This window comes from Oratosquilla oratoria, unplaced genomic scaffold (genome assembly GCF_046742065.1).
Source record: "Oratosquilla oratoria isolate Oo_2021 unplaced genomic scaffold, ASM4674206v1 SCAFFOLD269, whole genome shotgun sequence".
In the NCBI taxonomy this organism is placed as follows: Eukaryota; Metazoa; Arthropoda; class Malacostraca; order Stomatopoda; family Squillidae; genus Oratosquilla; species Oratosquilla oratoria.
Window position 1 is genome coordinate 110,424 of NW_027467620.1, and position 12,663 is coordinate 123,086.

General features: G+C 43.4%; 1 protein-coding gene across 1 annotated transcript; it reads right to left on the minus strand.

Annotated features, from left to right (window-relative positions):
* Positions 1-9,993: 9,993 nt before the first annotated feature.
* On the minus strand, positions 9,994-12,663 carry LOC143023007 (uncharacterized). Its single transcript, XM_076181446.1, has 2 exons — positions 11,239-12,663; positions 9,994-11,205 (listed from the first exon to the last, which is right to left on the minus strand). The coding sequence occupies exons 1-2, from the start codon at positions 11,632-11,634 to the stop codon at positions 9,994-9,996; spliced, it is 1,608 nt and encodes a 535-aa protein (XP_076037561.1). The 5' UTR covers positions 11,635-12,663.

Genomic DNA, 12,663 nt, shown 5'->3' on the forward strand with positions numbered 1-12,663 from the left:
TTTAACAGATCCTGGAATGCATCCAAAAATATGTATCAGGTGTGGTAATAGGTTAAAATGGGAGGGGTGAAGGATGAGTGAGGTGGAATGATACTGAGCTATGCACATGAAGCGTAGGCATAAAAGTAGTTTTCCATCAATGGCATTGATGTCTAACCAATGCAGTTAAATGTGAAAATGAATGACTATATCAACTGGTCCAATGCATTTACCAGCATCTAGTCGACTTAGGCCAGTGTGTATGCGGATAACTTTATTAGTCGGACCAATTCTGGGAATAAGAATTAACGGATGTGGCCCAATGTATTATAGGCCCAATTTAGGGTACCCATTCATTGCCCCTGCATTGGCCCAGCTTCTAGCCGACACAGTCCAGTGTACATGCGAATAACTTTATTAATCGGACCAACTCAGGACACCTAAGTTTACGTACTTCAGGTTACCCGTTAATTGTCCCTGCTTTGGGCCAACATCCAGCCGACATAGTGCATGTGGATAACTTTATAAGTCGGACCAACACCGGAAATCTGAGTTTACGTAACCGACCCGACATTTCTTAATCGGCAGTGCCTGAATAGATATGATGTTGGTCCGGTTATTTCATGTTTGTTGGGGTATGACCTACTTTGGACCCAACAGCCCCAACAGTCTCTAGAGGAATGTGTAGCCGAGGACGGTCTTGTAACACCTCATGATTTGGGTCTTCGTGAAGCTGCTCTTCTTCTATTCAAGGACACCAAAGTTTCCAAGTCAGCTCTCATCAGGGTAAGTTGGAAAGCAGAATTCTTTGCCAATTAATATACTGTATGTTTAGGCAGAGAGAGGGAAAGAGAGTAAGAATGGTGTGGCTTTAAAGGTGGAAAAGTGTTTGTAGATCAATCTCTTGCATTAAGATAGATACACAAGAAAATTATAGAAAAGGGTAAGGATGTCTTTTGAATTTACATGGATTTAGAAAAGACATATGACTGTTGATAGAGAGATGTTAAGGAATGTGTTACTAATGGACAAAATAAGGGGAAGTCTATTGAGTATGGTAAAAAGTTTTAATATGAGTAGTAGTGCTTGACTGAGTGTTGGGAATCAAGAAGGTAAATGGCTTGAGGTGAAGGTAGGGTAGCGCCAGGGTTGTGTAATGTCACCAGGGTTCTTTAATGTAGCCATGGTTGTTCAATGTGAACATGGATGGGAAGGTGAGGGAGGTAAATGTGAGAGTGCTCACCAGGGGTTTGAAGTTGGCAAGTAAGAGTGGTAGGAGGTAAGAGGTGCTTGGTTGTTGCCTGCACAAGACTCTGCACTTTTGCTTGAGTCTGAGGATAAACCGAGGCATTTGGCAGTGGAGTTTGGGAGGATGAGAGAGAGGAGGAATATAAAGTGTGGACAAAAGTAAGATGATGAGGTTACTTGAAATGATGACAATGATGTTGTGTTTGAGGTGAGCTTAAAGGGTGAGAGGTTGAATAAAGTGGAAAGGTCACATGGCAATGAATGCAATAGTGAAAGTAGAGGTGTGAATTTTAGAGTAAAGGAAGCAAGTACATGTCTGGTGAGGAAATGAAAAGTGTCACTTAGGAAGAATGCAAAGAGAAGGTCCTTTGAGGGAGTGGTTGTGCCCATGGAGCACATGGTACATTGTACATGATATGGAACACAAGATACTGAAAAGAACGACGAATAGATCATACTTGTAGATGGGTGTGGAATTATTATGCATATGTGGCCTTCTGTCAAGAGGAATTGGTCACAGGCAGACTGGCACTGTCCTGTATTTACCAGCAAAATAAGTACAAGGCAGCACGATTCTGTCTCTCAAGGTGCAAGCAATTCCTGTCACTGTGTAGCAGTTTGTTTTGTCCTGCATTACTGCATAATATCTGGATAAAAAAAGAAAACCATCTTGTAGTAAACATCATTCTGTCATTTTCTCATAACTGTTATGCAAGATCATTGTGTTGCCAGAGGTGGTGGTAAGAAAATAGTCCCTTTCTATCTATCTTTTCATTTTTCTTTCTTTCACATGTATTCCAACAGAGTTGTTATCTATTTGCAGGACCCTTTTATGCTGAGCAAATGTGTCTTAGCTTGGGAGGTGGAAGGGGAAGAATGCTTCGAGATTGCTGAGCTCTCAGGAAAGGATACCTTTATTTTCAAGGTTGGTGTAGAAACATTGTTCATGTTAGTAATAATCAGAAGAAAATTGGACATTATGAAATTATGGATGAATGATAGAATAAAAACAATTAAATAATGTTATGAATTTAAATGAGTGTACAGTGATCCACCGGTATTTGTGAGGGTTACGTTCCAAGACCCCTCGCGAATAGTGAAAAATCACGGATAGTGGATACGCCCCTTAAAAATATCTTAGAATACCCATTTTATGATACAAACCATGTTTTATATTGTTTTATTATGTAAATAAACTTTAATACTCAATTTTAAACAGATATTTTGTTAATATAACAGTAACTAAAAGCAGATTCCATTCTAAAGGTGTTCTTGTCCCGAACTACAAGTGCAGTTTTAGCAAACTGTGAAGTACTTGTGGCGATAATGCTTCTAATTGCTGTCTCAGTCTTCTTTATCGACTGAACTGTGCATTCATTATCGCCGAAATGGCAGCCGATAGCAAAATTACTTAGTCCTTCCTTCAGCATGCCCAGGACCTTGACTTTCTCCTGTAGTATCTACCATCATTGCCTTCTTCACACATTTAGGCGTGCTTGCAGAAGCACTAGAAGATGCAGGGCATTTGGGCGACACTGTAGGATATTTGTAGAAAATCACAAACTTCACATACGTATACAAAGCAAATGCTCGTGGTAGAGATACGCAGATAAGTGGTTGGAAAAAGACAGTACACTAGCCAATTAGTGCAAATGTTAAATTAATTTTGCACCCCGATTGGCTACTCTCAACTCACCAGCTAATAGTATGGCCAAAAACATTGGTGCTGGTGATGTTGGCATCCTACGGCACATTTTAAATTTCATATTTAAATTCAACATTAAGTTATATAATGTATATTGCTATTTTGCTTGTTGTTAATTAATATCTGTATTTATAAATTCAGTAATAATAATCTTAAAGGTTTAAATGAGGAAAAAGTTTTTCATAAGGTTTGACGTACAAGTGCCAAAATGTGTTGGCATCATGGGTAGGCGAAAGAATCGTGAATAAACATTAATTAGGTTTCATGGGAAAAGTCAGAGATATTTGGGGTCACAAATGGCGGAGGTTCACTGTACCGTATTTTATGTCATATAAGATGCATCCTCCATTTCAGTAAAGAATATTTAAGAACATTTTATTTAGACGAAACATAGAAGAAGAGTTGAATACACATGGAGAGGATTCGATCAGTAGTTATCTCATGTTATTTAACTTCGATATTTACAATAATTACATATAGTTATAGAAGCAGGAAATGGCAAGTATTAGAAAGCTGTGCCACACCAATAGGTGGTACTGAGGCTATGAATAAATGATCATTTATATTGGCATTATTCATCATCATTACAATTCCATGGTTCATCTAAAGATAAAGGATGTTTCCTTATCAAATATAACAAGATAACTGTAGCAGAATATGACATGAATAGAAAATATTATGTACAAGATTTGAGAAATGGTGACTGGCAAACGGCTGGTCTATAATCATTGTAAGATATCTAGTTTTAATATTATAATAATTTTGTTTTTGGTCCTAGATGTGTGACCTTGGTATCCTATGCTGTAGTTTTTAACTAGTCATTTTGACCCCATAAGAAACAAATGATAAATTCATACTATACAGTACAAAGTGGACCCATGGTTAAATATCTAGTGATAATAATTAAGATTAATAATATTGATAATGTTAATAGTAATAATGATGATAACAATGATAATAGTAATAATGATGATAACAATTAAAATCATTTTAATATTAGTAAAACAACAGTAACAGTAACAATAGCAATAATATGTTAAATCAGGTTACTAAAGGCTGCTTGGCAATCCATAAGCCTATGGGAAGTTTAAATTTCACATGAGACACAGGATGATTTTTTACCCTACCGTATTTTCCGGCGTATAGTGCGCAACTTTTTTTTGTTGGAAGGGCCTATAAATGGGGGGTGCGCGTTATCCGGTGGTGCGCATTATCTACAGCCTACGATAACAATTCTGCAGCTGTGTGTGTAATTTTTTTCACAACAACGTGATGATGTTGGCCGTCACAAAGTCGGGAGGCACACTTCTCCGTGACGTTCCGTGAGAACATGAAGAACAGCCATGGTGAAATGAAAGAATACGCCAGCATGGGCTACCGTACGTATATAAATATTTGGTATAGGTAGGTATCTATCGAATCTTATTTTTCATGTTTAAATAGGCCTAAACACCATGAAACATGATCAATATTCATGATATTTGCCCATGTTCACAGCATCCTAGTTTGAATTTTTATGTTGGCTTTGTTGCTTCACTTTAAGTATGGTACAAATTTCGTTGCAGCCGTTCATAAACTCGTGTCAAACACCTGACTACAACACCCTCTTTCGGGAGTTATATTAACTAAACGTCACCTCGATGAGAGACTGTCCTATTTCACCACTGTCATTGCAGGTTCAAAGCTAAAACGAAACAGTCTGTAGTTTGTTTCAGTATTAAATAAAAAAAATGGCAAAGACGAATTATTTCCTCAAGATATAAAATGAACATTTTCTGTAAAAATCTTGAAATTTTTCTGTATATTTTACTTGCAATAAACTTTTTTTTTAGATCATATTTCCTACAAACTAAGGTACAAAGTAATAAGGAAGGGACCAACGCACAACATGAGTCATATACGGTACCAGTACATATAGTTCCGACTTTTTCTTAGTTGTGTCCTGATTGATGCCTAAACTGACACTTAATTTAGTGACAAATCAACAGATTTCCCAGTGGTGGCTCTCGCCAATGAAAAAGACTTCTCCATGTAACCTCGTTCACATGATATAAATACCGAGGTAAAACTGCGTTATAGACAAATGCGATCGAGCATGCGCGTTATACGTCGGTGCGCGCTATCTGTGTACTGAGATAACGAAGTGCATGGGTGCGCATTATAACCCGATGCGCATTTTAAGCCAGAAAATACGGTATTTTATAGGACAAAAGTCATGTCTTGCATGCCGTAAGATATGGTAAATCTTGCAATGAAGCTTTATTAATGATAGTAGGGTATTTTTTTGCCCATGAACTGTATGAAAATAATTGTTCATATTTCATGCCCTCCAGAGCAACGATACAGCATGGACGGAAGGTTGGTTCTGTCACCTTCAGTTCATTGCCCTTGCTGTTGGTTCCTGGAAACGTCGCCATCCAGCTTTAGCAAATATTATGATTAATGGCATGCAGCATTCATAGAAGCAGCTGTACTGCCAACACCATCCCCTGCAAATTGGTCGCTTTCCACATGGCAGGAAGCTGAACCTATCAACCATCCTCATCGCGGACCAAGAAGTTTTCTGCTAGTGCGCTCTTCCATAGAATTTCAAAATTCACATAGTATTTTCTAATAAAAACTGCACAATTTTTCTTCCAAAGCTGAATTGTAACTCGTGTTCAGTGTGCACAAAGTATCGAAATGCTAATAAAATCAAATTGTAGCAGTGAAATGTGAGCTGTAATATTTTTTTTTTTTAATGTTTTTAAACGAAGGACAATGTGATTACTGCAGCTATTTTTAGGTAAATGGAATTCCTTGATCCTAAAAAGCCCTGGAACTCTTTTATAAGAAATGCGCATTACCAGCAACTCTTTTATAAAGAAAAAATATATATTTTGCATTACATCTCTTGCAACTTTGCTGTTTTGGGAAATGCTAACTCAGACCCAGATACTACTTGTTCTCTCTGTCTTTACTAAATATTTTTCTTATAGTCAGGCCAATCTTTATAACCAGCTAGCATAACTAGACTGTCCTCTGTCTTAACAATTTAGCCAAACCTAATTTGTACAGCTTAGTTTTCATTTATGGCAATCTCTTAAAAGAATCACCACATAATTAACATGCTCTCTCACTTTCAACTTGCTTCTCTTCTGCTGCTGCTGTCAACAAGGAGTTATTATTCCTGTTCCTATAATCTGAGTCAAAATAAACCAATGATTTATTGTAATGATTTTATATCATAAAAGTTCATTTTATTGTTTTTAGATCCTGTTTAATTTTTAACTAGACAGCCAGGTGCATTTTTATTCCCTTTTCACAAGGCTGGAAGAACATAGATAGCATTTTGTGTTTTGAAGGACTGAGGTGGTCTTGTGCCAAATTTGATGGAAGCCTGTAGTGCCTTCTCAGGAGGCATTTCAATTGGCACCTCTAGATCCCTTCTATCTTTGACAGCGTCTGTCATACATACCATTACAGGGAAGCATATCCTTTCATGAAACACAAGATAGAAAATTGGATGGACATAAAAGGCATACACTGACCAGGTGTTCATTATCCAACACCAAAGGCATTCAGAACAAGAGTATGTGGCATTCAGATGTCATCCAAGAAATGTTACTGAAGCTACTACAAAGCTGAAGTATTTGCTCTCATGTAATTGATAGCAACTTAGCAAATGTCATTTCAATTCTATTCATAGCAAAATTGTATTCATAGCTTAGGAAGGTATGCTTTAAAAAATTGTACACATACACTATAAGGACAGAAATGCATACATTGTTTGTCTGTAAGATGTGTCATATACTGTAGATATAATCTGTATATATACTGTATATGTATATATATATTCAGAGTTAAAAAAAAAACCAGTTGAGCTCAAAGTGCAAAAATATTATATTTCCTCAACATTCACTTTTTTCTTGGGAGGCTTCATTCTTGAATATTACCCAGAAAGTAACAGAAATTACCAATACTGATGTGTATTGTAAGTTGCAATCCCAGTTGACCTATAATTTTGTGTTGCACTCATACTGGATACAGCACCTGGCTCTCCATAACATTATTCTTCACAGTTGTGAAAAAAAATTAAAATGATTGCATACCCTTCCACCTTAGCACTTCCAAAGAGTCACAAAATAGAAGCTCATAAAATTAACTAGATGTTATTGTTACGTATTCGCATGTACATTAAACTCACCTTTTTCTATTGCACATGGGCCGTGATCATGGAATCACGAGTTAAAGACAAGTTCACGCTTACCATTGTCCGGATCAGGGAAAGGCAGGAGTTCAGTCTTCTCTTGTTTATTCTGCTTAGCGAACATGAGGATTTTACACGTGTGTTCAACACCAATGCTAGGCTTTCTCTATGCGAGGTATGGCGAGCGACGCCGGGACCCCCCCTGGCGTCCCCCCATGCATACCCTCGCTACATACCCCCTTGCTTATGCTTCGACTCTCCGATTCACGCATCACTTACACGCATACCAACCATCCAGGCACACTATGCAACATTCATACATGCAATTTCGCCACATTATCCCCCTCTACAAAGCTTGACGACCCGTCAGCTTTCACCTACAAACTTACAAAAGAACAAAACAAAACACTCTGTATCAAAGAAATTAAAACATCACTTCTACATTTGGAAAACATTACATATACTAAGAACACTTAATCACATACAATGACATATCCAAATATCAAATAACATCAAATGGCATATCCTAACACATTATAACATCAAATGTCAATCACATAGTCCGTTAACCACGCTGGTAACTTCCTATTTCTGGGAAGTCGACCAGGTCTCTGGTCTCTCTCTACTCCATCTTCACTTTCTTTCTCCGAGTCTTCATGTGCTACACCTTCGTCACTTTCAGTGTCACTATCACTTTCACATTCACGTTCAACATCAGGACTATGATCACCATCATCACAACTACTACTACCACTGTCACTGTCTCTCGAACCTACATCACGTTCACCCCAGGTAAATTCTCCCTCGCCTGGGTGTTTCCATAACCGATCGACATGCACTACTTTACTTGCCCGTTTTCTGCCAGGCATTTCTAGTCGGTAATTCACTGCGGATATCACTTCCGTCACTTTATATGGTCCTTCCCAGTCAGACTGGAGTTTCGGTGACTTGCCAGGCTTTCTCTGTGGATTATGCAGCCAGACCATATCGCCGGGCTGATGCTCTGCATTTCTGGCGCGACCTTGGTACTGCCTCCACATAGCCTGACCTGACACTCTCAGATGCTGCCTCGCCCAGCGGGAAGCCTCCTCCAGGCGCCGCTGCATCGTCCTCACGTAATCACTGTACGTATGTGGAAGTTCTGCTCCCGGTGGTCGACCGGTAGAGAGGTCGACTGGCAGACGAATTTCCCTGCCAAACATTAACTTGGCTGGCGTGAATCCCGTGGCCTCATGCTCAGCTGAACGATAGGCCATAAGTACGTACGGAACCCACAAATCCCAGTCGCGCTGGTCCTCCTGACAGTACTTGGCCAGCTGCTGGACAATCGTCGCGTTAAACCTCTCCACCATACCATCACTCTGGGGCCTCAGGGGAGAAGTACGAGTCTTGTTGATGCCAAGCAGACTGCAGCATTCCTTAAAGACCCGCGACTCAAACTCTCGTCCTTGGTCTGAGTGCAGTTCCCCTGGGACTCCATAGCGCACGAACACCTCCTCCACAAGGAACTGAGCTACAGTCTCTGCCTCGTGGTTAGGCAGAGCACAGACTTCCGGCCACTTCGTGAAGTAGTCCATAACCACGCACAAGTACTTGTTTCCTCTCTCTGTGCACGGAAAAGGGCCGGCTATATCCACAGCCAGGCGTTCCATCGGCGCCCCGGTGTGGTATAACTGCAGGGAGGCACGAGTCTTGTGGGCGGGGCCTCTCTTTGCGGCGCACACACGACAAGTCTTGCACCACTCCTGCACATCCAATCGCATGCCCAACCAGTACACTCGCTGCCTCAACTTTTCGAGAGTGCGTTTCACTCCCAGGTGGCCGCTGGTATTACCCTCGTGCATCTCTTTCAGCAGCTCCTGTCGCCGAGAGCATGGCACTACTACCAGCCAGCTTACCTCTCCTGTTCGTGCGTGCGTCCAACGCCGGTGTAGGATTCCCCCTCGCAGACTCAGTGCCTCCCACTGGTCAACAAGTCCTTTGGTAGCAGGACTCTCGGGTGATACTGTCTCTTTGGGAGGCCTTTCACTGCTGGCCTCTAACCACCCAATCACCAGAGACAGGTCAGAATCCTCTCGTTGGTCCCTCTTCCACTTCTCGTCTGCCTCGGTGGTGCTGTGAGCGACGGTTAATTTCCGTACAGCCACCTCAGACTCTCGCCGTGAGCAATGCACACACTCGGGTGGGCAGGGACGGCGACTTAAGCTGTCGGCGTTGTTATGCACCCGGCCAGGTCGGTGCTCGATCTCATAGTTGTACTGCTCCAGTTTTCCAATCCACCTGGCCAGCTGTCCTTCCGGTTCCTTCTGTTTCTTCTCCTCCTTCTGTGGCTCCATCTTGCTGTTAGCGGTGGTGATAGTGGTGGATGCGGCGCGATGCAAGGTCGTAGTAGCAGAGATGCGGGCCACTCTTCCTTTCCGTGCTTTACCTTTGCTGGGTGACTTGACGGCCGGAGATCTCTGCCCTCTGGGTTCCCTTACCTCATCCCTCGTGGCGAGCTCTCCATTAGGATTCAAAGGCACTTCATAGCCTCTCACTGACATCCTACCCTCCTGGAGATCAACACACGCTCCCACGCGATTAAGGAAATCCAACCCCAACAGGCATTCATCTTCCATCTCCGCCACAAGCACAGGCAGGCGTTCAGTCACCCTGCCTACAGCCAGATTCACCCACACCGGTCCCTTCACCGGTACACAGTCTCCTGTAACACCGCACAGTTGCTGACCCACGCCCTTCACACCACGTTCTGGTAGGACTCCCTCTCGCACGAAGGTCCTCTCTGCCCCCGTATCCACTACCATCTCCACTTGGCGTCCATTGATACTCCCTGTCACCTTGATGGCGTCGGACGCCGCCACCTGACGACACCCTAGTTGGCTTGGGGCGCCCGAGTGCTCTGCTGGGAAGGTGCCCCGGCCCCCAGCTGCTTCAAGTTTCCCGCCGACGGCTTCACCCCCTTGGGCTGGCGGCACTCAGGGGAACGGTGTCCCCGTATTCCACAATTCCAGCAGCAGGGCTCGAACACCGGTCGCATTCCGTCCTCCAGCGACCGTGCCCTCCTCTTGCAGTCGTGCTTTTTGTGACCTACCTGACCACAGTTGAAGCACGATCCTTTGAAAGGCTTGGAGCTCACCTTCCCACCAGGTTGAGATGGTTTGCTACTTGCCTGCGCACGCCTGGCCCAAGCACGGCTCGGACGACGCTTCCACGCGTCGCTGGGAGGGGGAGCAGCAGGGCTGACGCTCATGAGAAAGGCTTCAAACTCCGCTGCCCTTGCCAAAGCCTCTCTCACGTTCTTGGGCGCAGCCTGCTTCACGTGGATCTGTAACTGCCTATCGTGAAGAGCGTCCACGAAGCAGTCCTTGGCCAACATGTCCACGGTGTCCTCCGTGGCCATGGGGTAAGCGCCCCTCACTAGCGCTTCCACGTCCTGCGCTAGTAAGGGAAGGGCCTCGTCCTTCCCTCGCCTCCTCGTCTTCAGTTGAGCCCGGAACACCTCCGGTTGCCGCCTCCTGCCGAAACGACGCCGGAGAGCCCCAGCCACACTGTCGTAACATCGCAGTTGAACGGGGGTTAAGTGCTCCAGTACTTCCAACGCCTGCCCTTTCAGCACACTCACCAGCTCAAAGACCTTCTCTTCCTGTGACCACCTATGACGAGCTGCAACCACATCGTACTGTGCCTGGTACGCGTCCCAAGACACCTTCCCGTCATATTCAATCACCTTCCTCTCTTTCTCATACCGCGTGACCTCACCACCTCCACAGGCCCCTCGGGGTTGCAGTTCACTTGAACGACTCCCCAGACGTCTCCCTGTGAGGTCGTCCCCTGGGTTCACGTGGCAACATTCGCCCCTCGGCTGTAGAGACGCCGGTGGTGGCGAGAGGCTACGAGGGGGTGAGGGTGGTGGGGTGATTGTGCTCACCGCTACGCGACGCTCAGCAAAATTGCACCATGTCACGGTATCGAGATTGGCTGCAATCTCCCCATTCTCCTGTCTCACCAAAACCGCCTCCAGTGTCGATACCCTGTCAAGACACGTCTGCATGTGCTCACGGTACCTCTCTTCTATTGCTTTCATCTCCTCCTTAACCTCTTCTTTCACTGCCACCACCTCCTCCTTAACCTCTTCCTTCACACGGTGGTACACGTCGTCAGTATACTGGTTAGCACGTGTTTCTAACGATCCCATGTTCTCCCCCATTATAGCCCTCAGTTCCTCTTTCACTTCAGTCATGACCTGTTTTTGTTGATCCATTTGAATCGCAAGCATATCTGCCATGACCTGTTGTTGATGTTTCAACATCTCGGCCACTGAGTGTTGTGCCAAGAGCAACACTGACTGAGGAGATACATGTTCAGTAGCCTCTCGGTGCAACACCGTGTCCTCACATTCAATCGACGCCATGACACTCGACTCCTGCTTTCCCTCAATTTCTATGTCTTTACCATCAATTTCTATGTCTTTACCATCAATTTCTATGTCTTTATTATCACCGGTGACATCCATGATCACTTGAGTCACTTATCACTTCAATATCAAACCACTTATCACTTCGATATCGTCACTTATCACTTCAACCGAATCCCGCTTCTGACGCCATTTGTTACGTATTCGCATGTACATTAAACTCACCTTTTTCTATTGCACATGGGCCGTGATCATGGAATCACGAGTTAAAGACAAGTTCACGCTTACCATTGTCCGGATCAGGGAAAGGCAGGAGTTCAGTCTTCTCTTGTTTATTCTGCTTAGCGAACATGAGGATTTTACACGTGTGTTCAACACCAATGCTAGGCTTACTCTCTCTATGCGAGGTATGGCGAGCGACGCCGGGACCCCCCCTGGCGTCCCCCCATGCATACCCTCGCTACATACCCCCTTGCTTATGCTTCGACTCTCCGATTCACGCATCACTTACACGCATACCAACCATCCAGGCACACTATGCAACATTCATACATGCAATTTCGCCACATTATCTATATACTGGATTGTAGGAGAGTGTGATGCAAAATATGTAGTCTAGCTGGGATAATGAACTGCAGCACATCTCCAAGAGTAAAAAAGGAGTGAGGTATCACTTCTCACTAGAGCTGAATATCTCATAGCAAATTTCAACCACTTGAAGATAGTGTCACATATGGAGGTTTATGCAAGTGACATTTTTTTTTAAAGCAGAAAATGCAGACAAGGCAAATATTAAATGGAGTACAGAATCTTTCAAAAGCAAGGTACATGAGGAAAAACAAAATTAACTGATGCATACAAATAAATTAAGAATATCAGTCTTAGCTTACCTGTGACCATTATAAAAAATCCCAGCACAGTATATCTCATTCTGCTCCTACCAATCTTTAGAAATCAAAGCCAGTGAACTGGGATTCTGGTACAAGTGCACAGCGTTTTGGTACTTTATTTCCAGAGGTGGGCGTGATTCGAAAAAATTTAAGTCTGATTAGCAATATCTGATTCGCCAGCTCGTTAAGTCCAATTTGATTATCCAATTCGTGTGCCAAAAATCTAAATGCGATTAGC

Bases quoted from the DNA above. Each gene is read 5' to 3' on its own strand.
- LOC143023007 (XM_076181446.1), bottom strand. From the start codon at position 11,634: ATGGATGTCACCGGTGATAATAAAGACATAGAAATTGATGGTAAAGAC. The intron at 11,206-11,238 runs GTGGTGGCAGTG...GTTAAGGAGGAG, and splicing joins AGGAAGAGGTTAAGGAGGAG to ATGAAAGCAATAGAAGAGAG.